Genomic DNA, 26,731 nt, shown 5'->3' on the forward strand with positions numbered 1-26,731 from the left:
ATTCCAACATAACGACCCCAAACACACCTCCAAAACAACCACTGCCTTGCTAAAGAAGCTGAGGGTAAAAGAGATGGACTGGCCAAGCATATCTCCAGACCTAAAGTCTACTGAGCATCTGTGGGGCATCCTGAAACGGAAGGTGGAGGTGTGCAAGTTCTCTAACATCCACCAGTTCCTTGATATTGTCACAGAGGAGTGAAAGAGGACTCCAGTGACAACCTGTGAAGCTCTAGTGAACTCTATGCCCAAGGTGGTTAGAGTAGTGCTGGAAAATAATAGTGGCCACACAAAATAGTGACACTTTGGGCCCCATTTGGAGATTGACATTGACAGGCTTGAATCCTGACTGGGATAATCCATTTCATCCAGAAACCTCTGGAGCTGCTGTGCAACCACCTTCTCAATAACCTTCCCCAAAAAGGGAAGATTGGAGACAGGTCAGAAATTACCCAACAGGGTGGAATCCAGCAATGGCTTCTTGAGAAGAGGGCAGACCATAGGCTAAGTGCTAAGTCATCCCTGTAGGGAAGAATTAATCACTGGCAGAGTCCACCCACCTGTCACCTCCTGGGAAGCTTTCGCAAGCCATGAAGGACATGGGTCTAAAACACAAGTGCTTATGCGCATACTCTAGGCTCCTATCCACTTCCTCAGGAGCAACAGGATCAAATTGTTCCCAGATCAGGACAAGAACTTGCCCGGGGCCTCCATTGGACCAGCAATCATGCCAGCATCTAACTGGGAACGAAACTGATTTTGTCTTCCAGAAAATCCACACGTTCCCCAGCGCACCCTTCAGGTGAAGCTCAGTCTCCTCCTTTCCTGGGAGATGGATCTACTTCAGCTCTCAAGAAACTCATTGCCACCAGACTGTGATCTGACCATGACAAGGGGGCCAAAGACAAGTCTAATTCCATAGGCACTGTTCCAACACCTAATCGGGTATGTAACCACTACTCTTAGTCGGGCCCTGGATAACCTGGGACAGGCCAATGGAAGTCATGGTTTCCATGAAATCCCGGGCTACCTCTGACCCCACCCCCAGGGATGGCAGATTGAAGTCCCCCAGAACTATAAGCCTTGGGACCTCCACTGCTAACCCTGTGGTGAGGTCCAAGAGATTGCATAGGGAAGTTGCCATACAGCAGGGAGGCTGGTACAGCAGCAGCAATCCCACCTGATCCCTTAAGCCAACCTAGAAAAAGGGTCTCACAGCCAGGCCCCTGGAGGCAGCCAGTGATTCTCTGGTAACAACACCCACACCCCCTCCCTAGCCCAGAGATCTAGGCTAGTGCCATGCTCCATAACCTAATGGGCACATTTCTAAGCGGGAAACACTCCCTCTGTGCCCAGCCAAGTCTGTTATACAAACCAGATCTTAAACTATCATAATTTTCATGAAAGAATATGCACAAGTTTCCTCAGATTTTAAATTTCTAATTTAAATTTTATACAATTTATAAAGTGACATTGCAGATGTTTAACTGCAACAATCTAGTTGCTGATATCGATATATTAGTAGTTATTTATAGCCTAATATTAAACTTGCTTCCTCTAAAGAGATCAAAGTAGCAGCATAATTTCTCCTTTACTGCCAAGTCTTTTATTGTACTTATGAGACTGATGGAGAGTTATATACATCCAGCATGAATTGGAACTGGTTTATTTTATTTAAAATATTTGGCCATCTATTTTAAACACCTCTCTGGGCAGCTCAAAAACAGTAACACCCAGTAACTAAAAAAATAATAAACCATAAAACCATAAACACAAAAAACTTTTTAAGGTTTTCTAATTCTAGTTCAATTATCTAATCACTATCTCACAGGGTTTATCGTGTTTAAAAATCATGTTTAAAGATAAGCTTCTTGCCAATTAGAAGTGGCTAAATCTGTAGGAAATGACAAAAATCAGAATTATCCAGAATCATACTCTTTTGTGACTTGTAACATGATGAGCACTTCATCCAAGAATCTTCAAAGAGCAGGTTTATGTATCTTCTTAATATCTCTGGTTATTTTGTGACTTTAACCAGTTACTTAAATATTGCCCAGACATGTTCAATTTTATCTTCTGTAAACTAGCCCTTCATTAGACTGTCAATTTAATACCTTGTCCCTGTTCCTCTAAATATGTTTTACAGCTTGCATTCCAAACCTATTCCCAACATAACTTTGGTTGTTGTTCTTAAATGTATTCACTCCATTGTTTGGTTAAAGGCTGCAACTCAGGGCTTTTTGCTTAGATTTTTTTATTTGCCAAACAAAAGAAAGGTGATCTGGGGAATAGGATAAGTATACTCTTATCAATTTGCCTGCTGCCTTCTCCATCATTGTAACTATTTCATGGTAATCATTTTGTGAGTGAATACAATACACCCAAAAAAAAAATGAAATGTGATCACCATTTAAAACACATGGGAACTCCTGCTTTAAAGCTTTAAATTATTTATGTTCTCTACATCAATTCCTATTTTCCAATCAACTATATAGCAAAAATAGCATATTTTAGCCCATTTTATTTTCTATTATACATGACTTTAGGTGCCATTTATGGCAGATCAATCCAAAATTAATTCTTCCATGTTATGAATTAATTGCAGTCCTACATTATAATAGATAACAAAATGCTGTAATTTCTTGAAAGATTTTATATGCAGTTAACAGCAAAGCACGGTTCATATTCATGAAGTGTAAGATATAATAGCAGCATTTTATTGTTATGAAATGTTTTAATTTTAAAAAAATCCAAATTCAGGGATACAAGAGTATATTATGACAGTAACTCCACACAGAGCTTATTCTTAACTTCCTTGATGTCAATGAAGCCAGTTCATCTACATATACATAGAATTGTAAGTTTTCTATCAGAAATAACCTGATTTACTATTAATATGCTGATTAAAAAGAGCTCTGATAACTCTGAATACTAATCAGAGTATTACATACTTTTAGTAAATGCAGAACTTGATGGCAAAAGTTAACTTGATTGATAACAATAAATAACCATCTTGGCTGCATCTATTTCATGGAAACAGATGACACAACAAAATGCAACTTGCTAATAAGTCCTCTCGGGGCAAATTCTTTTATTCATTTCAAAACAAACTGCATCTACTGTTTATTCTAAGGTATGTAACCAAAAATCCAGGATATTTGATGAAGGAACGAGTTGACTTTAAAGCTATAGAAAGAATTTATACAAAACATTCACATATGTACATAACAGCTATTTTAAAGAAAAAGTGGTTTCACTGTCTTTTTATACTTTACATTAAAAATGATCCCTTCCCTCTTTCACATATGGTTCAGGCAAACATTCAAATTACATAAATTAGATTTCAAGTTGATAATTTTAATTACATGTGAACTACAAAATGTAAAACTTAAGAAGTGCCAACAAACAAGTTCATTCAAGTACATATATGTTAAAAATATATATATTTATTTCAAACTTCAGGTGCTTTATCTGATACAGACCATTCATGATTTAAATAAACATGAGAACATCTGAGATAAGAAACAAGAAATGTTTAGATCGGAGACTAGAAATACTTAATTCACTTTTTTTCTAAAGTCCGCAAGAAATATTTAAAAAAAAGACATTTCTGCTTTGCTCAATTCTGTTTGGGAAATGGCCTCAAAGAATCACAACTGATATCCCAATTATTGGATGAAGGTGAAGAATGCTCCATATCCATGTTCTGACTGTAAGCAGTCAGAAAGCAACTTCTACTTTCCTGCTTTTGACTGGCAGACATAGGGTACGTTGTTCCCAAAAACGTCTGGTGAGTGAGAACATTAAAGTGACTGAATTGATGAGGCACACTTAATTGTCTATTGTACATCTGAAAGCTGAGAGGAATTTGTTCATCCGAATTAGTCCTCTCCCCTTCAGCACAGCAGGTAGATGAAACAGGAGTAACTGGCTGTATATCTAGCATGTCTATTTTGGAAGTCTCTTCTGTCAGAGAGTAGTGTTGTTCTTCAGAAGACAGCAGTGCTTCACTTTGAGATTTTTGCCTAGAGTCTGTTCCGTGTGGTCCTTTGGCCTCTGTCTGTAAATCTTCCAAATGGGAATCACAGTTTGAGGCATCATTGCAAACTTCTATTTGTGATGCTTCATCCTCTGAATCCAGAGACATGTCCTCCTCATCCTTTTCATCGTTTTCTATAAGAGCTACATTAAGAAGAGAAAAATCCTACTCTATTGAAATGGAAAGTTTATCTAAAAATACTATGCACTACTCACACCGTTTTAGGCTTCAGGTCTCAAAGTCGCATATCACTTAAGGCTGGTCTTCTGTTATTTTTGTTCACTTACTCAACACACACATAACCCTCTTGTGAACGTCCGGATATTCCGATGCTAAAAGCTTCCGCGAAATGTGTTCATGCTTACCGTTGGGAAACCCCAACTTCCAGTTCCAAAGGATTTAATGTCAAAACAGCATCTAAAGTTATACAGTAGGTCAGAATTTTGTACGAAAATTACCCATCACAATTACCGACACGCTCACTCACTGCTTGTTTTCTACACTTCAGCTCTGTCATCTTTATCCTAACCCTTTTACATTTCATGGAGTTTCTTGAACAACCTATCAGACCAATTTCATATTAATATGGTGTACAACACTACAACTCTCTTTCTTACTTTTATAATGTGTTCTACAGTTTAGAAATATTACATTCTTTACTTATACTGAAGCATTAGATTCCTCATTTCAAGTAATCTAGCTAGATACATGTGAGATAAATTAAACTATATTATTACCTGTTTGTTTGTCATAATCAGTGGGAGAAGGCAGGCTTTCTTCAGTAACTGAGTTGTGGCAGCCAACTAGAGTTTTGAAGTTGTGCATAAACGAACTGACAGTAGTAACCACTATTCCATTATCAGCATAACTTGCAAAGGTTGACACATTCTTTTCTAAGCAAAGAGGGGGGAAATGTTCATTATATGATAACATGTTTGTGTAGATATATGTATATATGAAAATTATGAAAATCATAATTATTTTCTACCTGTCAGAAACACCACATGCCTCTGCTGAATATTCTGATATTGAAGTTTTATGAGACACTCTAATTCTGGAGTAGTTCGTGTTTGAGAATCACAACTATGGTACGCCAGAATCTCAACCATGTGTTTCTTTTGATAAGCACTCAGAAGTGCTAGCAAGTTCATGGCATTTTTATTTGTTCTGTTGGAAGAAAAACAATGTATGATCTGCATTTATATAATATAAGCTTGCAGACAAAATTACCAAGCCAATTTCTAATTTTCTACAGAAAAAGCAAAAATTAAGACTGTAGACATTGTTTAAAACAAATGAAAGCTATTAAATGAAAGCATGGTTTTGAAGTATACAAAAAATAACTTTGCATTTTTACCTTAAGTGGGGTTTTAAAAATGAAAATAGAAAACAACGTTCTTATAATAATTGGGAAATGGTAGGCAAAAAAGAATTTTAACAAATATAAAGAATGATTGATGTAGCTACTACCAGATCAATTTCAAGTTATCTTTTTAAAAATACAATAATTCTTGCATACCTTACAAGCTCTTTAATTTTTTCTGTATTTTACAGTGGATTTTCCATTGCCACTTTTCATCTGGAGTACTCAACTCTTCAAGGAACTTCAGAAACTCATGAAGTTATCTAATTTTGAAAACAGAATGTAAACCCTAGCTTATATTTTTTAAAATAAGAATTAGATAAAATTTGTACAAGACACGCAGCACAAAGCTTGAAGCTTTTATTAGTAGCATTCCGCTAAAACAACTCCAGGAGAAAATTACTGACTTCAAGTAAGACTCATAAGAAACATGACTTTCATTTGGAAATATTAATCTTATTTTTAAAAAATCAATTAAATTTAAGAGTCTCTCCATTATGTTTAGTTATGATAATCAGTAAGCTAATTTTACAAATATTACAAAGAAATTCAAAACCAAATGTAGTATTAAAAATTATAGCTAAATTATTTTTATTAAATGTTTTATGCAAATTACATTTACGGAAGATACTATAAATAATAAAGTATTTTAAAAAAACATTAATAACATTCCCAATTATGTTTTATTCTTTCCTGTTCCCCTGCATCCACCTTTCATGCTAAATTTTCATAACAGCATAGTATTACCAGAGTTAACAATAATACAAAACTATGATTAATATAAATCAGTATGTGATGGATTGATCTGAGTCTCTAGTAACTGCTATTGTTATTACTGATCTACATTTAAGTACAAGACACTGCAGCTAATTACAAGTAGTCCTTAACTTACAACTATTTGTTTAAGGACTGTTCAAAGTTACAATAACATTGAAAAAGTGACACGATCTATCCTCAAAGTTATGACCATCATACTACTCCCACAGTGATAGGATCACAATTCAGACACTTATCAACCAGCTCAGATATACGAGAGTTGCAGTATCCTGTGGTAGCAATTTGCAATCTTTCCAGGAGGTTTCTGACAAGCAAAGTCAACGGGAAGAGCGGGATTCACTTAATGATTATGATAAAAATGGTTATAAAACCGGGTTGGGTCAGGTCATGTGATTAGTCAATAACCACACAATTTAACAACCAAAATTCTAGTCCCAATTTTCTTTGTAGGTCAAGGACTATCTATAAAGTCATAAGTAAATAATGGACCCAATGAATCAGAGATATTTCAACTGAGCAATAATAAAAAATAAAGTGGAAATGTCTGTGGATTGAGGACATTTATTCCTTACTTCTGGACAGCACTTCCACATGAATTGTTTTACAAAAATTTCAATTGCTGAGCAGTATTTTCACTACTAGTGAAGATTTTTAAAGTAACATAAGAATTTTTTGACCTAAAGAACAGAATTTTACAGCATTATTTTATAACAAAATTCTCAAAGGGTTAGAATAAAGCAAAAAATAGAACCCCAATTATAAATTTATATTTTACTATATGAATCCCTTAGAGCTATTAGGAACATGAAATAATTTGAAGAGTGTGCCCTAAGCTTTAGTTAATATGAGCCTTACCAACACTGACAGTTTCCGGGTTGAGAACAGATTCATCAGATACAATGAAGCCACCAGAAACAAACAAGTCATTGTAAGTACGATTTTTCACATCATCCAAACTTTCAACACCAGCAAAACTGACACATGGGAGTCTCTTCAAAGATACTAAACATGGTATCTATTTAAAGAAAGCAAATAAAAAGAATTAGACACTGGCACAATAGAATAAATTAGTTAAAATTAGACACTTGTTAACAATAGCATTCCTTATTTATATTATCTTGCATTGATAGTGTATGGCTTACTAGTCTCCTTACATTTTAAAGAAGATTAACAAAAGTCTGTGCATAAAACAGAAAAAAAAATGATTTCCACATGTGCAATTTCCTGCTCTTATCCTCACCCAACCATTTTTGCCCTAGACAACTATGCTTTGTATTTTGGGGGGCAGGAGGGGAGGAGGGAGAAACCAACACTTTCAGGCCTTATACAGACCAACTTGTTGTAGTCGAACATTTCAGTTTTGCCACAAATTACCCCAAACCAGCTGTTGTTAACAAAGAACATTCAAAGATAATATATTCTATACATTATGAAAACCACTGCAGTGTGCTTAAGTGCATTTCATTTACCTTATGAATTAGATGAGCAATATCTTCATTTTGAATAATTACAAGCAATTTATCCAGCTCAGCTCTTCTTCTCAAGAATTGCTCAGGATGGCACTCTGTATTACCTAATTTAGTAAGATATTCCTAAACAAAGTACAGAAAATTAAGTTAAAGTAATACTATTAATATTAAACCTAAAAAGAACAATTACAAACAGATAAACATTCAAAAAATGAAACTAAACAAAGTTAGCTACAATACAGTATTCTTTCACTGATCTTGTTTAACTACAAACTTTTTGAAAGACCTGTTTTAATACACTATTCTCTTTGTACATTATTATTTTAAACTAACTTCTCTTTTGGGGGAAGAGAAGGTGCGTCTTAATACTCCGAAAAATACAGTAGATGCACATAACTGACATACCTGCATGTACAAAGCTTACCTTTATTTCTTTGCAAAGCAAACTTTCTTGTTCTTCGTGAATGTAGAATTTCAATGTATTTTTTCGTACATCTTCAATAATTTTGCAAATGCTGTCAAACACTTCAGGTCTTAATTGGCTAATAAAACCAGCCAGAGCAGGTTGCTTTGTAATATCTGGTTTATCTACAGGCTTTGAGATCTTCTCTGATTTTGGCAAACAATCAATAGGTGATCCTTTTGGCTCAGCTACTAACTTTCCCTCTATGTTAGCATTCACCGGCTTGTGTTCTTTTTCGTGTTCTTTTTCTTGTTCTTTTTCTATATCCAAAACCATTAACTGATTCTGCTCATTAATGGTTGCATCTCCCTCTACACTGCTACATGCTGGCTCTGAAAGGTTTTCTTCAAAATCATTTGAGGAAGACACAGGATCCTCCAGTGGTAAATTCAATCCACTGCTGGTAACAGAATTATCAACTGGTCTAGCACTTTGAGTAAGGGGCACATTCTGGACACCATATGAACATGATGAAGCAACACTGTTGAGCTTTTCACTTAGTCTTTCTACATATTTATGGACAGCAATATCTGATGCTTCTAAACATATAAATTCAGAAAGTCTCATAATTCTTTCCTGGGCTGAAAAGACAGGTTTTGATATTCCACTGACATACACAATGTTCTTCTGCTGCAAAGTTTCCTGAATCTTGTTGGTAAAGATGTTATACTCTTCTAATATGGCTGTTTCTATTATTCCACTTACTGAATGTTTACTTGTCACATAATTATTTGTTTCATAGTCACACTGTTCTTCAGTTTTCACCTCTTGACCTGTATGTACGTTATCTTCTATTCTTTCTTTTGGTAGATCTGAAGAGGCACAGTGTGCAAATTCAGAACCAGAACTTCTTGGCCTGTTTATAATGCGGGGATCTTGTTCACAAGCATCCTTTGGTACTGAATAAGCAAACAATTCACTTGAAGACTTTAAGCCTACACAAGAAAAGTTGGTAAATTGAAAATATGCACTGAATAAGTATATTGTCAACATCAATGTACTCTGAGTGTCACTTTATTTGATACATATTGTAAAGACCATTCATTATTATAAGCATATGTCAATATATTACCCAAGACATAGATATTGAGACATAAGCAACAGCATGTTGGCTTGCAAAGTAGTCTCTGGATTACAGATTTTTCACATAAAATATTGCAGACATGCTTGAAATAAAACTATTTGTTTGTGCAAACAAATTTGGCTCACCAGCCAAATCTGCAAAAGTGATCAGTGCTATTGATGCCGCTAAATAATATGCATTCAGCATAGATACGTTCAAAAAAAAGGCAGCAGAGTCAATGCTTTCTCTACTAAAACCACTATATGAAAGCCTTGATTGGCGAAAGGCTTCAGCAGGCTCTCTCCTCTCCAAGATGGCTGCTGAAGGATAAGGGATTTTTTTTCTTTTACAATCTGCTGCGTTTGCTGCCAGAGCTGGCTCTTTGGCAGTCTTGCTCCCTGGATTTGAATGGGGGCACTTAGGAATGACCCAAGACAACTTTTGGGCAGCTGTGGACCCACCCACCCAGGAAGGTGAATCTTGAAGATTGCAGCTCCTAGTGGAAGCAGCCAGAAAGTCAATGGTCTTTTTTACATCTCTTCCTAACAGCAATACATTTCTATTGGGATATTGCTCTGGTTTTTGTGCTTGAAATAGAAATTTAAATTTTAGTTTGAAGACAATTATTATAACCTAGACTTTAACTATACAATTATTAAATGGTAATGTAAAAAGTTGAGATTATAAATGTTAGTATTTTTTACTCTGTTGAAAAGAGTCAGTTTTTCTCATCTAGGACTTTTTAGAGGTGACGTGTGTATATATGGGGGGGGGGTGCGCGCACGCACGCACAGACACACACACACACACACATATAGAGAGAGATCACCTCTGAATTAAATAAACAAATAAAATGTATGGATGGGGTGGAAGCAAGAATGTTTTGCAAGGAAAGAAAGACAGAAAAGTTAAAGGTAATGGTGTTTTAACTACTTTCCCTTTCTTTTTATTAATTTCCCTTAATTTATTCAGCTTTCATATTTTTTCTAACCTTTCTCATTTCCTTACCCCAAACAAATAGCATAATAGGCATATGTACATATTCACAGTACATTTTTTTCAAATTAGATATCACTTACTTTTTCAGTATTATATTGTCTTATAATCTGTACATTTGTAACAATACATTAAACCTAATAGATTTATCCTAACTAATTTAGGACCCATCTCATGTGCAATATAACTGCCTATAAACATTTCAATGACACCACAATTTCATAGTTCCCGCTATTATAGTACTTTCAACAGTGAAAAAAACTTATTAATGCAATGCAATTCCTTCTAATAGCCAATGATTTAGTACTCTAGAGTCTAGTAGCCTAGACTTTATTAGCAAGGCATTTATATCAGGCAGGGAATGCTAATTCTATGGCACAAGATAGAATTATTATTGTCATTTGATGTTTAACGTATTTATCAGCTAGGTTTAGCACACATTACTTTAAAAAACCCAAACAGGAAAAATACATAAAAATATAAAGCCCTCAGTGCATAAAGTTGCCAATTTCTATACTAACAGAGAGTAAAGAATTAAAGCACCCAGTTTATCTGCATTTTCTCAGCACCATGAGAAGGAGATGAGGGATTTATTTTACTTTGGCTATTTTACAGAAAAAGGAAAAAAGAAAGCAACTTTCCAAATTTAATTTGAAAGGTAAGAACATCTTATGTTGCTTTCTGGATGAAGTACTGCTTGTTGATTTGCAAAAATGGAAAGAGGAAATAGTTCTACTTATTAAGTCCCATGGAGCATACTATTAGACTTTCAGAAGTTGTCCAAAAGTACCCCACAATGGAAGCTTCTCTCCGAGAGTACTTTGGAGGAAACTGATGATCAACTCTCAGATGCTTAACTAAAGATTTCAGGATATCCCAACAGTAGCAATAAATTTACATGGGAAAAAAGACTATAAACTTAATTAAATCTAATATGACATAGTACAAACATATATGCTGCATAAGCATTCAAATGGAATTTTTCATTAAGATGCTCCCAGACATTTTCATCAAGTTAATTTTTTGCACATGCAAATGTTTTTTTGGTATTTCAATGAATTTTCCTTCAACTTTATGATTATTAACTTAACAGATCATTAGAAGAATCCATTTTCAAAAACCAAAAGTTCTTATAAAATTTCCAGGAACAAACTAATACATAGTGTATTTCTAGCAGCCAGTACAGGTAGTCTTCAGCAAATGGTGCAAAGTGAATATAAACAGACACAAACATCCAGACGCATATAGAAAAACATTGCAAACTTCACAATATATAAAAATAATGGCATAATGAATCTGGGCTGCCAATAACTGATCAGTTAAGGTAAGTTGGATTAATGGCAGATAACTTAAAATTTCATCCTAAAGCAAGGATGTCAAACTAGATTTCTTCGAGGACCGGATCAGCATTGTAGTTCTCGCCCACCAGGAAGCGGGGGGAGGAAGAGACAGGACAGATGCCTCCTGCTGCACTTTGCCAGTCCTTTGCTATTTCTAGGCCGGCCCTGCATATTTAAGCATCCTGCAGGCCGCATCCAGCTCACGGGCCATGAGTTTGACACCCCTGTCCTAGAGTGTGAGTGCTATCAATAAAACAATTCTAAGCTTGGAAACATTACAAATTAAACATAAATGTTTAATACAGTAAGTCTCTTATGAACATCTACACTTAGAGCATTATATACAAATCCAAACAGAATACTGCATCTGAAGAAAGATATTGTAGAGAAGGTGTCCCCAACCTCAGGGCTGCAAATCCATACCGGTCTGTGGTCTGTTGGGAACCAGGCTATGGAATTGTTGGGCGAGTGCATGAAGCTTCATTTGCACACGCAAAACCCATCCCTGCTCCCCCCTGCTGCTGCTGCCACTGGCACTGCCAGTCCATGGACCCAGAAAGTTTAGGAACCACTGTTGTATAGCTCAAAAAGGTGCAAAGAAAAGCAATAAAGAAGATCAAATAGATATGATGATAATAACTCTTACACAAGTAGGACTACAGCATTTCTTAGAGCAGAAGTAAATAGAAAGGAAGAAATGGCTAGATGACCATATGAGGATCAAAACAAAATTCTCTCTCTTCTGCATAAACTTATAACTTGTGCAAGTAGTTCTCACTTAACATTGGTGACTTAGCCACCATTTCTTAGAGCTACTTATGCACACCGATGGTTACATGATCACATTTTTAGCATTTGGTAACCAGCTCACATTTAGATGCTAGCAGTAACCTGAGGTCACATGACCACAATTTTCAGTAATTTTTGCCAGTTTTCTGAGTTTATTTTTGGTTTCCAGCAAAAAGTGCCCATTGAGTATAATACATTTGTTTAATGACAATAGTGTTCACGTAACAAACACACAATTAAAGGTCATAAAATCAGGCAGGGACATGAGGTGACCTCCTTCCAAACAGAATTCCAGTTTCAATTCCAGTTGTAAGTCAAGGAATATTTGCAGTTGATATTTCTAAATGCTGAGTTTCAGGACAAATAAAAAGTATCTCTGTCTATATGTACTAAAAGCCTTTGCAATCCCCACATAACCTCCAGAAACTGCAATCAGAAATACTTTTTTTATATGGGACGATTGCAACTCCTACAATAAAGAGACATGCCACAAGTGCAAGAATGAGCATGGGTATTTTAAGTGGGCTGCATTTCTCAAGTTTCAAACTCCGAATATACTTGCTTCAGTGGATTAATTTCCCCAATTAAGTGTTTAACTGGTTGGTTGGTTTTCAGTCTTCTGAAAACTTAATATTGAGAACAGGCTTCTTTTTCAGCTACCTGGATAGCAAGGGGCATATGCAGTAAAGACCATCCTTCTCACCTGTTTGGTTATCTCCAAGCTTTCTCAGTTGATCCTCAGGAACTCTTCCTACCCCTCCTGAGGGAGAGCAGCAGTTAGCAAGTTTAGAGTTTCTCAATATATATATAAAGTACATCCTTTCATACTTTTTTGTTCTATAAACCAATTTAAATAATTAGCCATTCGCTCATATCAGAAAATATAAAGTAATGTTATTAATTTCAAGTATCTTTGGATCTCATGGAATTTTTTTCATTCAAGATTTTAATTTCAGAATTTATTATATCTATAAACACTGCAAGAACAAGCAGGCTAGAAATTCCCGTGTTAATCATTTCTGGTGTACTAGAGGCTTGAGCTACCCAACCATGCTACTGCTGCTTTCTCACCCATATTACTTTAATAATTTCACATTTTTCATTAAAAAGATAGTTTTCATTTAGTCCATAAAATTAAATATGGAAATTACCACTAAAAGCAAGTAGATCCAGAAATAGCACAATACAGTGCTGTTAAGTTTTATCTCTTAGTAGCAATGTAGTGTTTTAGAAGAAAACTGGGCTTCAAATGAATTAATGTGATGCAGCATTTTTTTATGTTGAACAAATTGCATTTTAAAAAGAACCCTTGAGAAATTAGCCTCAGAAGAATTCATATCATCTTTCTTTGCATAAAGTAGCATAACCATGATTTTACATAGGTCTGGAATTTTTTTTAAAGTTAAAATGAATTGCTAATGATAGAAATCTCATTTTTTAAACATTTTTAGAGTCAAAAGTTTCTATTGGCAATCTGAATTCAATATAGTGTTTACAACATTATTGGAACAGAATTTATCTATAAATGTTCTGCCAAGTTCCCTCATTATCTTAAATAAGTACAGATATGCTATGTCGTGATCACAAAAACTATCTAGTAAACAAATGCAGTCAATTAAGCGATTATATTCAAAATTGCTATTCTATGACAAATTGCCCCACCGCTTTCTTCTTTTACTATGGAATAGAACCCACCACACTCCTAGAAACTATGTAACTTTTTTCATTTTTTATAAATTCTAAGTCAATAGTTGCATATATACTCATGATGGCTCTTGTTACTTGTAACACCATGTTATGTTACAGCTGACCATCTTTATAGCAAAAAAATAAATACCAAAATACGATTATTAACCTCCAAACAATATATTAAATCCAACATAAAAACTAGCTATTTATTTAGATTTATACTGCCGCCTATTCGCACATGGTGATTCAAGGCAGCTTACAAGAATATAAAAATATCAATTAAGCTAAGAACAGATTAAATAATCAATATGATTGTAAAATTTAAATGTAGGCACAAAATATTTGTACCCAGATCACACACTGTTTAATGGAAAATGGATTGTTTATATAAAAATAAAACACAAAATTTAAAGATCAAAAGAAAATAAGAGAGAGAATCATATATAATAAAATAATCTCCTGCCCCTCACAACACATCATACAACCCATTTAATGGGCTCCAGCCTCCCTCCTGCTCTGCGTTCTCCAAGGCCACTGGCAGAACCAGAACTTCAACACCTTCCATAAGAGTGTTAGAGTGGAGGCCATTCTAATCTCTGGAAGGATTATGTTCCAGAGAGAGGGAGCCAACAAGGAGAAGGCCCTTCTTCTGGGTCCCACCAGGTGTATCTCCCTAGGGGATTGGACCCACAACATTCCTTGCCTCCCCACTTTCTCCCTGCTGAGTCGGGTAGATGTGACCGGCAAGAGACAGTCCCTAAAATAACCTGGTCCCAAGCCATGAAGGGCTTTAAAGGTGACAACCAGCAGCTTGAATTGCACCTAGAAGTAAATTGCCAACCAATGCAGCTCCAGTAGGAGAGGTGATACATGTGCACATCGAGATCTGCACAAAACCATGTGGGTTGCTGTATTTTGCACCAACTGGCGCTTCCAGATGCTCTTCAAAGGCGCATTGCAATAGTCAAGATGGGAAGTGACTAGGACATGAGTGACCGTGACTGGAGATTGTTGGTCCAGGAAAGGGCATAACTGGCGCACAACCTGCAGTTGCACAAAGGCCCTCCTGGTCACAACTGCCACCTGCTCTTTAAGCAGGAGTTATGAGTCCAGGAGAACCTCCAAATTACGCACAGGGTCTGTTTGGGGCAGTGCCACCCCATCCAAGACCAAAGGTGGCAATTCTCCATGGGCCAAAGAATCCCAAACCCAAAGCCACTCGGGTTTGTCAGGGTTTAATTTTAACCTGTTTCTCCCCATCCAGCCCTAACAGTCTCTAGGCACTGCGAGAGGAGGACACAGCATCACTTAACTCACCACGGGCTGAGACATATTGATGATACCTCAAGTCCATGGTGGCGGATGATCTCACTCAGTGACTTCCTATAAATGTTGAACAGGAGCGGAGACAGTACAAACCCTGTGGAACCGTGCAAAGAAGTGGGCGAGGACTGGATCTCTCCACTCCTATCAACACTGATTGAGAGCAGGTGCAGAGTAAGGAAGTGAACCAGGATAGCACAGGACCCCCCATTCCCATCCCCCAAAGCCACTCCACAAGAATACCATGGTCGATGGTATTGAAAGGTGCCAAGAGGTCAAGTAGAGCAAGGATGGATGCACTATCCCTATCCCGCTCCCGCCAGAGATCATCCAAAAACATGACCAATACTGTTTCTATCCACATACAGGCCTGAATCCTGACTGGTAGGGGTCTAGATAATCCATTTCATCCAGAAAGCTCTGGAGCTGCCGCGCAACCACTTTCTCAACCACCTTCCTCAAAAAAGAAAGATTGGAAACAGGTCGGAAATTATATCCAACTGGGTGGGATCTAACAATGGTTTTTTAAGAAGAGGGTGGACCATAGCTTCCTTAAAGTGCTGGGGCACTATCCCTCTTGTAGGGAAGCATTAATCACTGGCAGAGGTCACCTGACTGTCACCTCCCGGGAAGTTTTCACAAACCAGGAGGGACATGGGTCTAAAATACATATGCTTGTGGGCATACTCCCTAGGATCCTGTCTACTTCCTCAGGAGCAACAGGGTCAAACTGTTCCCAGATAACAGGGCAAGAACCTGCCTCAGGGGTTTCCACTGGACCAGCAACCACGTGAGAATGAAGTCGAACGATTTTGTCTTTCAAAAAATCTGCAAATTCTTCAGCGTGTCCCTTCAGGTGGATCTCAAATCTCCTCCTTCCCCAGGAGCAGGTGGCTCACCTTAAAGAGAGCCACTGGGCGATTATCTGCAGATGCAATTAGTGCAGAGAAGTATTTACACTTTGTTGCACAAATCACCATGAGATAGGCCTTAATAGCAGCTCTTGCCCTGTTCGATCGACTTCATCCCTTGTCTTCCGTGAGCGGCGCTCTAGACGTCTCATCTGTTTCATCCCTCTTATTTCCTCTGTATATCATGGAAGGCAGAGAGGTTTACGGGTGAGGAGAGGTCACATGGGTGCAATGTTATCCAGAGCCTCAGTCACCTTCCTATTCCAGTGACTAAGAGTTCGGCTGGACTGCACAGATGATCTGTAGTTATAACCCCCACCTCCTTCTGGAACCCATCAGGGTCCATTAATCGACAAGGGTGGACCAATCTAATAGGTCCTGCCTCCCTGTCAGGGTGGGGGGAAGACGGCAGTGCACAACTCTTGAGAAACTCATTGCCACTAGACTGTGATCTGACCATGAAAAGAGGGACAAGTCCACCAATTGCCAGTCACATAGGCACTGCTCCGACAAAAATACCAAATTGAGTGTGTGATCACTATTCCAAGTTGGGCACTGGATGACCTGGGACAGACCCATGGAAGTCATGGTCTCCATGAAATCTCAGGCTACCTTTGATCCCGCCCCCACGGATAGCAGATTGAACTCCCCCAGAACTATAAGCTTGGGGAATTCCACCGCCAGTATGGCGGCAAGGTCCAGAAGCCCAGGTAGGGAAGCTGCCACACAGCAGGGAGGCTGGTACAGCAAAAGCAATACCACCTGATCCCTTGAGCCCAGCCTAAGAAAAAGGGTCTCACATCCAGGCACTTGTGGAGCTGTGTCCCTGGAGGCTGCTAGAGATTCCTGCTTTAATACAACAAAAGGACAGATTCATAACCTGAGTCTCTTCCTCAGTCATAGAATTCCATTGTTCCATCTCAACTGAATGCTGCAGAGCACCTTAGCTAAATTCAAAACAGTATTTAAAAACATGTTCCCAAGAACCAACAATATAAACAAAGGACTCAAAATAATGTCTCCACTAACAGAAGTTGAGATCAGTCTGTTGTAAACTGTCATGAACTAACTGAATAGCCTGGAAGTAAAATATTAAAAATATTCCATATCCTCTATGATATTTATAATTGGATATCTAAAAGATATAAAGATTTGAACTTTATACTTATCTTATTACTCACCTGTGATAGGAATCAGTTTCCAATGTATTTCAGTTGCCTCAGAATTGTTTGAGTTGGAACGTTGTCTATGATAATTCTGTTCAAGGGGTGTGCTAGGACAGGGACTAATGCAACCATCAAAGCTACTTATGCTTCCTGTGCTTGTTTCCTAAATAAATACATAGTATTTCAATTGTTAATTATGTGGTGCTCTATATATGAATATAGCATATGGTAAATGCATGTGTTTGTGTCCATGTACATCCATGAGAATATTTATACACACACACATACACAAATGTTAGCACTGTTTATTTTAATCATTTCAATATACAGTCTTCAGAAACTAAAACTTTTTTGTACTATATTAATTTAAATCATCAATTAAGCACTAATGTGATATCCCTATCTGTATTAACTGTGGCTCTTATTTTCAAGATAGTCAAGTACAATAATTTGAATTAACAGATTTACTCACACACAAGTCACTTTCAGACAGGAAAGAAAAGCAATTGTCAAGGTTGCCTAGTGATAGCACCAGCAATACTTTTTAAAAGTTATTTACTATTTAAGATATATTTCAGCTGGAAGTGTTGTTTTGTTTCAGCTGGAAAGAAGCATTTATAGAGGAAGTAACCCTTCCCAGGCTCCCAAGATCAATTTTATCTTTTGATCTCTTCCAGTGAAGGAATGGTTATGCCCTCCCCATTACCCTCTGAACAACCAACACAAACTGCAGTCAAAACAGTACAAGAGTTAAAAAAAAGTCATCTTCAACTCTCAAATTGCCAGTACATGACAAGCATAATAAACCAAAGAAGCCCTAGTCAAATGTTCGCTTGTGCCTATTTTATCACCACCTCTATAGATGTTCACTACTTTAAATCTACTGACAAATATGCTCATGCACTGAGCATTCAAGCCATGTGTAACTTCAAGGGTCACAAGAATAAAGGAAGTGCTTTTTACCGAATTAGATTATTGATTCGTCTACTTCCATGCATGAATCACCAGGATTTTTAACATAGACCTGCCTAAACTTACCTATCTTCAATTCAAATACAACCCTTCCTAAAGGAATTCTGCTCTTTAAGAAGACTCCACCAAAAAGGAACAATAACATTCGTTTATGTTCCTAGGCACCAAGACTGAAATAGTAACAAGAGACTTAGTGGTACAACTACAATACCATATGGACAGCCAGTCTGATGTAGTGGTTAAGGCCTCAGTGTAGAACATGGGAGACCATGAGGTCTAGTCCGGCCTTAGGCACAAAACCACCTGGATGACTTTGGGCCAGGAACTCTCTCTTAGCCCTAGAAAGCAGGCAACAGCAACTACTTCTGAAACATTGTCAAGAAAACTGCAAGTGACTTGTCCAGACAGTGCTAGAAATCAACAGTGACTTGAACATATAAGTGAACATATGCATGTACTTATATAGAAAAAGAGTTATTTTACTAACTTTTCTTCAATTGAGTTAGATTTTCCCACTGAAAATAGCATTAACAAGGGTAACACAATTGTTCAATATAGCAGTTTCATGATACCCAATTATCTTAAGCTTCACTAATCTGATCTGCTCCATTTTGTTAACTGTGAGACTTTTAAATTACTCTTAATATTAAATTGCAACAGATTTGCAAAACAGAAACATTCTTACTTTTAATGGTAGTATATGATCTGGATCCGTTTCAATAGTGGAGGCATCAATAGAATTGGGCAAACATGTTGCACTTTTTTCTATCATGACTGGGCTTTGGGGATCCTTGAATTGAGTCTTTTCATGTGTAGTGTTAGGAAGTTCGGCTTCTTCCTTGATCTTTGGTGGAATGGGATTGTATTCAACTGTTTGCTTTGAATAATTTTCTAGTGAAGCCTGTTTAATCAATCTTGCTGTTTGAAAATCCGTATTAGTAAGCATTTCCGTAATTAATTTCAAAACACCAGATACGTCAGTAATTGGAGGATCGGCAACGTTTTGTTGTCTTAAATCAGTATCACGCCCACCGAGATCAGCTATCATTGAAAGAAGTGATTGTGGTGCTCTGTCATGTAGCAATCCAGCTGGGGTAGGGATAGAAATATACAGAATACAAATATTATGCTAAAAACTTTTGACTATCCATTCATCAATTGATGGATATGATACATACAAGGAAACACATTTCTAATATTCTACATTTTGAGCCTAGTGAAAAAAGTGTTAAATGGCAAAAAACGATGTAGTCTTTGTATGAAATATCAGCAGTTACATTTATACCAATCCTCAAGCCCAACACCTTGCTCGGGTATTTTTAATGAATAGCCAAGCTTGAAAAATCTGACCTGGATAGTACCTAAAGAGAGACCAACAGGAAAACTCACATTTGCTGACTAGACTTGGAAATCAAAACAAAATCTCCAAAAGGCAACAGTCGCAAAATAATACAGTTTATTATTGCCAGTATATGGGTATTTTCGGGCAATACTCAGGAATTGTAGATTTTTACTTACTTAAATGTCAGGGACTTGAATCTTCTGCACTGCAAAGTTCCATACCCAGAAAAACTGATAGAATATGCTTGATGCCAAGCCACATAACAAAAATGCTGAATTTGTAACTAATATAAGCAATAAAAACTGTATGAATGTAAAATGCAAACATTCAATATGAGCAAGTTTTTATTTGCATTAATATTCAAAGTGCAAGAAACATGCTACAAGCTATTTTTATATTTATTTACCTAAACTCTACAGTTAATACAGAGGTTCTTACCTTCATAGTTTTCTAAAGTATTGCTCATTTTTAACAGTTTTTGTGGACTCTCTCCTTTACTTCCAGATTTTCGTTTCCGCCTGCTTTCTCTATTGTCTTCTGAGTCAGAGTCTCTGTCTACATTTTTCTTTGTATAATGAATTAAATTAATCAGATCTTCAATATTTCCTCTATCACGATTTCCAGAATGAGCAGACTTTCTTTTTGCAGCTACATTTTCATATTTTGATCCATTTCTTTTTCCAGCTTTTTTTCTTGTAAGATCAGGATCATCTTCCAGGGGTTCATAATCTGAAACAGGACTGAACTGCTGAGGTTTTCTATTACTGTCCATTATTTTCTTCACGTTAGAAATAGGAATCTGATATGTTTCTGAACCAAAAATATAGGAATTCAAACAGCTCTCAAGATGGGATTTATTTTTAGGACCAGGATATAGAAATTTTCTCTCATCCAAGTTTCCTTTATATTGATGTAAAACAAATTCTTTATATTTACTGTATCGTTTAAAATAGTCATTTATATATTTTTCCATCAAAATATTCAAGCCAGACTTAGAATTGTTGCGAGAATGTACATATGCATAATGCAACGACTGGATAAATCTTGGAAGTTCTGGTATAACTTCATGGGTTTCATCCAATAACGGCGTATTTTCATTTTTCTGATCATTTTTTTGCACTATGTTCAGAATGGGACAAAAAAGGGGGGGATCAGTAAACAGCATTCCTTGAATAAAGTTATACAATATTGTCTTTGCTTTGTGGAATCAACACGTATATTTTTCCCCTCATCATTTTACCTTAATAGCAACTAAGAAGAAATATAACATGCTTGAGATCTATTTTGGAATTACTATTCTGCTTGTACTTTAAGATTAAAAACCTGAGATATTTCACACATGTTCATCAGGAAGGATAATGAGGATGGTAGGCATAGAAAAAGGGGCTTTTTGAACAGTATGCTTAGTACTTTAAACAAGAATTTAGCAATATTACCTTGAAGAAATGTATAACAATTTCATGAATCGTTTTCTCTTGTGCAATTACTTTTGTACTGATTAATATTTGCATTTTGATCTGTGATTACATTAATTAAAGCAGAAGCTTAGATACAGACATTTTAAATAAATAAATTACAAAATAATTATGAGAGATTGTCCTAAACATGAAGTTTAGGGGATTTAATTCTGAAATGTCACTTTTTTCTTTTTATAAACTTATGATAAAGCAGGGGAGAGGTGATATTATTTTATAATGACAATTTATCATTCACAGTGATAATTCCCTTTCTTTAGTCTATCACTTCAATTCCAGTAGGAATTTTTAATATAATAAATTTGATTCAGAGAGCCATTGATGAAAGTAAGGTATCAGGGATAGAAATCAAAAGACCATGAGTTCAAGTCTACCGTAAGTAGGCATAAGGGCAATTGGATGACCTCAAATCAGTCATACCATTTCATCCCAGGGAGCAGACAATAACAAACATTTCCAAAATCTTGCCAAGAAAATTGCAGAAACTAGTTCAGGCAGTCAATAAAACGCTCTCTTTAACTTTACCTCTTCATTCTTCTGAACCCATTTGGATTCTGTCTCCCTTTTGCTTTTTACAGAAAACTAAGACTAGATAGCATGTTCTTCCTTGCTAACTGAGATAAGAGAAAGAGTGAGGCTCCTCTTGAATCAGTGTTTAATTCTTCACATGTTCCACACAAAATTGACTGCATTCTAGCCATTTTAAGAAGTAATCCCCTTTTCTCATAAGAGAAGACTTTACTGCAGATTTATTCTAAGGATACCACACTAACACTTTAATTACAGAGTCAGGAAATTATACCCATAATCCCGTAAGGAGGAAATCTGCTTTAGGAAGGATGGGATTGGTTTATAGTAAGCAAACTAGTTAAGACACATTTAAATACAGCAAATTCAGGATTTAAAGCACAGATATTCACAGGAATTAACTAGGCTAGGTTTGTTTCTTTCAAGATTTCATCACTTTTTTCTCAGGCCTTAAGAGAAAGGAAACGATAAGAAAATGTTTTGACTAGTATTTTTCTTTACTGTAATTTATCAGTACCAAGGGCTTTACCACCATCAATTTTATCAAACCTGTGTTCAAATACCAAATGTTTTGAAAGCACACTTATTCTAAGAGAGGTCAGTTGCAGCTATAATCTTTTGATAGTAAGTAAACAAATTTCCTGCTTCCTGCCTATTGCTAGGCTAGCACTCATGGCCATTAGAATGCCAAACTACTTTAGAGATGAAAATAAAGTCTGGCTTTATTATAACCCAAGGCTGGATCGGCAACTTTCATTACTGTTATTGTGTCTGAAATACAGCAATAATTAACACTGGACATACCTCCACATTAAATACTGAAAAAAATTACCTGAAGTCATTAAATTTCTAGGCTTCCGAAATAGAAACAATGCTTGCAAAACCCGAGGCCTTCCTGTTCGATTATCTGATTAAAAAATAAAAGGGAAGAAGAATAAAAGAGAAAATAAAAGTTAAAAGGTAGCAAAAATACTCACTCAAACCAATTGCTCAAGAAAGACATAGTATTTGTATACCATATGGGGAAGCCATTTGATAAGGAGAAAGAAGCAAGAGGTGTCCTCCATCGACAAGTGGTTTTAAAATAACCTACAAAAAAGATATTTAAATTAGGAATGGAATTAAGTATAGCACAAGTTTTGTTCATGTTGTAATTTCAAAAAGAACAGGCGTGATGTTTTGAAATTTCCAGTACTACAAATATGCATATAGTAAAATTATAGGGAAAAAAACCATACTCACTAGGTTGTCTGTCTCTAGTTTCTGAAGTAAACCTTCCAAATTGCTCCCTGATCTAGTCTTTTCCACAACTTCGAACAGACTACAATACATTCCATTCTTAAACACTAAGAATACAGGAAAAAATAGCTATCAATAAGCCATCTCATTAGAGAAAAAGTTAGTACAGTGAGTCCAAAAAACATCAGATAAAATAATTTTGCTCCCCTTTCATCCCTCAATAAGCAATTCTATGGGAATAAATTTAACAAACAAACAAACAAATATATCTCCTTGGATAGGACTGGAAGGAAGGTACTTTTCAGCAATGGAAAACTACTCATTTTTTCAAAGAACTGTCCATTGCAAGTTCTATTTTATATTGGCTCACAATGGCTCATGTCTCGCTTCTCTAACCACACAAGAAAACAAGAGGTTGGATATATCAAATATAACTCAAAGTTAACTAATGTGATGTTGTGGACTAGTCATTACTAAGGTGTTCAAAATGGTTTGAGTTCAAAACAGCCATCTAGAACATTTTAAGCCTGAAACAAAACTGGATTTTTTTGAGAATTTCAAATCACATTCGTTCCATGTGATACTAAGCCATGCAGTTGGAATGTTGTTGACTGATTTTTTTCCTGTTCTAAACATTATAGAAGGGGAGGATAATCACATTCCTGTTATTACTGATGGACTGACCTAGTAGTTGGAGTTTAGAAGTGAAGCAATGGCAGCCCATGACACTGTAAGGAAGACATTCGAATCTGAATGCTACCAATGAGGGACAACTAAAGAAGGTTTAAGATTGTAATTAGCTGGATTGTTCCTCACTGCAACATTCTCTGTTGCTGGAAATAAGTACACCTGATTGCTGATCTCCAAATTAAAACTCATTGAAGACAACTGAAATCTGATCTTATTTTAAATGATAGCATAATGAAATATAATGGAATTGGTGAGGAGTGGTGTGAATTTTCCACCACTTTCCTTGATCTTCAAATGAACTCCTTAGAATTTGAAAGTACACCCCCCCCCCCCAAAAAAAATCAAATAAAGAAAAACCTGTTTGGAGGTAATACTTTTTTTCAGTCCTTACAATGATCGCTTTTTAAGCAAATGAATGTCATTAAGCACTCCAATTATTTGCCACCAACTCCAGTTTATGACCAGTTATACTCCTCCCTCCTACTTGAGTTTTCTCCATTTGTGCTCTAACAATTATAATACTGCTCGATTATTCTAAACTCTCAATTTGACGAGTAATCTTTTAAAAATAATAACTATATTGGTAAATCTTGCTTTCCTTAACTTAAAAAAAGCTCTTACCTTCCCTTTCTCCTGAATATGTTTCTTTAGCCAATACACGAGATGATAATTTCTGTGCCAATTTTTCAAAGCTCATTACCATTTCAACATCAAGTTTTTCAGGACTAGTGGTCATAGAAGGAAAAAAAAAGATTTCATTACTCGCTTTAGTCTAAATTAGGGACATCAAATTCACATCATCACAGCGGCGTCACGTAACCTATCGGGGCTCCCCACCCCTTTGCTAAACCAGGTGTGGGCATGGCCAGCACGTGACGCATCCGCCCTGCAGGTCGGGAGTTTGACAGCCCTGGTATAAACATTCCCCCCTTTCATATCCTAACAAAAACCTGGAACTGTGCAAAAAGCTTAATTGTTGACCAAGAATCAGATTAGGAAAAAAGTTGCAACCAGACTTATGTAGAAAATGTGCGGGTAGCAAGACTCAGTGGACATAAAAACAGTCTGAGGCAACTTGACTGTGGGCTCTGAATGCAAGATTAACACCTACTGATGGATTGGGGAACAATTTGTGAATTCTTCTGAAAAGGCAAAACAACTGACAATGGATGCCTGGGAATCATAGGAGCCTAAGATCTCAGGAAAGACATACTGGCTGGTATGTATAATTAGATCTATACCTAAAGCAAATTATGTCATAGAAATTGATTCATAATTAATCCCAATCCCAAAGACCATAACAGTAGAAGTCTGCATCTGTAGCCACTAAGGCAGTGTTGGCGAAGCTTTTTGGCACTGAGTGCCAAAATGGGAGCGTATGCCCTGGAAATCGGAGGAGCACCGCTGGGACGATGATTTTCTGGTCTCTGGCGCGTGCATGTGCACCGGCAAGCTGGTCTTCATGCACGCATGCATGCCACAAACAAGTAGATCAGATGGCTGGTGCGCATGCACACATCTGAAACTAGAAGACCACCTTCCCGGCACACACATGTGCACTGGGCAGCTGATCTTCTGGTTTCTGGCACTCCCACGCATATGAAGACCAGCTGGCCGGCGCACCACAACCTGGAAGAGCAACAGGCGATGGCTCCAGTGCCCAGAGATGGCTCTGTGTTTCACTTCCAGCACCTGTGTCATAAGTTTGCACTAAGGTATAAAGGTTTACAATGCTGGACTTGGATTGCAAACACTCAGCTTCCAATCCACCCTTTGCCATGTTGGGTGACCTTCTTGTTAGTCACTTTCTTTTAGTCTAATAAACATCTCATAGGGCTAATTGGGTGAAAAACTGGATGCCACCTTGTTTTTCTACAGGAGAGGTGGGATAAAAAAACAACAAAATGAATATATGGCTCTACACTATGGGGTATTAGCCTGGTGAGCCAACACAGAACAGTCAGAGTAAGATTGGGACTTGTCCTTAAGCAAAGAGTTACTCATCAGATTGTCATTGTATATGCATACCTTCCAAGCTTACTGATTGGACTTGCAAATACATCACTGATTGTTGACTATATATTACAGAGTATTAATTTATCCTATTTTTGTTGATCCTGTATTGTATATCCTTTATAGGAAGCTATATTTGGGTAAGGCATGTATGCATATGCTTATTGTATAAATTTCCTCAATGAACTGTCTTTATAAATTGTTCTTGTATCTTATATTCAACCTGGGGAGCATTGAAAACTAAGGAAGCTAGCAATGCATTTTAGCAGTTAAAAATAAAATTACTAGTGCTGTGCAGATAACTACAATGTTCCAATCTTTCAAGATTTTAGATAATCTAGTGCAATTCAAACTGACTTCAGGTCTGGTTATGAATACTTACAGTTTGCAGGGAAGCGTAGGGCGTTTCTCAGATATCAAAGTAGCATGACAAACAAGCTTTCCTTTGTTTAAAAGTTGCCCTTTCCATAAAGCATAACTTGATTTATCTACAATATAAAAGGACAAAAATATTCAAAATTTTAATGTAATGTTTCTAAAAAAGGGGATTTTAATAATTATAAAGGCAATTATATGCAGTGTCAAAAGACCTTTGCTAACTCAGTAAGAATAGATAGCCTTGAATTTAACTCACTTGATAATAACAATGACCAGGAATTCTATACAGATAAGCTAGCATAGAAGAGACTTCCTACTCTGTCCGACCTAACCTTAGTTTTAGTTTTTGTACAAACAGGGAAGAAACCTGTTCAAGGAGCTTATTTCTGCTTTTACTATTGAATAAAGAAAATAGTAATGATGTTTACTGTGTGTGTTAGTAAGTAGAAAAAACAATATATCTTCTTATGAAATATTTATCTTATTGCCAACAGCAGCCTTAGCACAGGCGAGAAGCAGACAGAAGGACATTTCCTCCCACTTTCAGGTTTTTATCTAAAATGAGACAACATGGTGATGGGCATGAATATAACAATCTTTGTCCACTAAGTAAATGGAATATCCTTAAATAGTTTCTTTTTATATCAGTAGAATGAAGATAGTCATATTCAGATCCCATATGGATCTATCTCTAGGGAAGAAACTA

At 36.6% G+C, this 26,731-nt stretch overlaps 2 protein-coding genes across 3 annotated transcripts in view; both read right to left on the reverse strand.

Annotated features, from left to right (window-relative positions):
* Nucleotides 1-3,064: 3,064 nt before the first annotated feature.
* Nucleotides 3,065-5,644, reverse strand: LOC116503489 (protein TASOR-like). The gene is made up of 4 exons (XM_032209904.1): nucleotides 5,559-5,644; nucleotides 5,028-5,206; nucleotides 4,777-4,932; nucleotides 3,065-4,182 (listed from the first exon to the last, which is right to left on the reverse strand). Exons 2-4 carry the CDS (start codon nucleotides 5,188-5,190, stop codon nucleotides 3,620-3,622), a joined length of 882 nt encoding a protein of 293 aa, XP_032065795.1. The 5' UTR covers nucleotides 5,191-5,206; nucleotides 5,559-5,644; the 3' UTR covers nucleotides 3,065-3,619.
* The window catches only part of TASOR (transcription activation suppressor), a 37,537-nt gene continuing 16,364 nt past the window's right edge, over nucleotides 5,559-26,731 (reverse strand). The window contains exons 9-21 of one of the 2 annotated variants that reach the window (XM_032209901.1): nucleotides 26,030-26,135; nucleotides 24,256-24,359; nucleotides 22,948-23,051; nucleotides 22,722-22,794; nucleotides 22,538-22,612; nucleotides 20,141-20,821; nucleotides 19,046-19,449; nucleotides 17,404-17,551; nucleotides 13,003-13,059; nucleotides 8,073-9,046; nucleotides 7,649-7,771; nucleotides 7,035-7,194; nucleotides 5,559-5,665 (exon numbers count right to left, since the gene is read on the reverse strand). In XM_032209901.1, coding sequence (XP_032065792.1) covers nucleotides 5,646-5,665; nucleotides 7,035-7,194; nucleotides 7,649-7,771; nucleotides 8,073-9,046; nucleotides 13,003-13,059; nucleotides 17,404-17,551; nucleotides 19,046-19,449; nucleotides 20,141-20,821; nucleotides 22,538-22,612; nucleotides 22,722-22,794; nucleotides 22,948-23,051; nucleotides 24,256-24,359; nucleotides 26,030-26,135 — 3,029 coding nt within the window. In that variant the 3' untranslated portion in view covers nucleotides 5,559-5,645. The remainder of the gene's footprint in view (nucleotides 5,666-7,034; nucleotides 7,195-7,648; nucleotides 7,772-8,072; nucleotides 9,047-13,002; nucleotides 13,060-17,403; nucleotides 17,552-19,045; nucleotides 19,450-20,140; nucleotides 20,822-22,537; nucleotides 22,613-22,721; nucleotides 22,795-22,947; nucleotides 23,052-24,255; nucleotides 24,360-26,029; nucleotides 26,136-26,731) is intronic. The other variant, XM_032209902.1, reaches the window with a different exon arrangement.

The sequence above is a fragment of the Thamnophis elegans genome, chromosome 2, assembly GCF_009769535.1.
Source record: "Thamnophis elegans isolate rThaEle1 chromosome 2, rThaEle1.pri, whole genome shotgun sequence".
Lineage (NCBI taxonomy): Eukaryota > Metazoa > Chordata > Lepidosauria > Squamata > Colubridae > Thamnophis > Thamnophis elegans.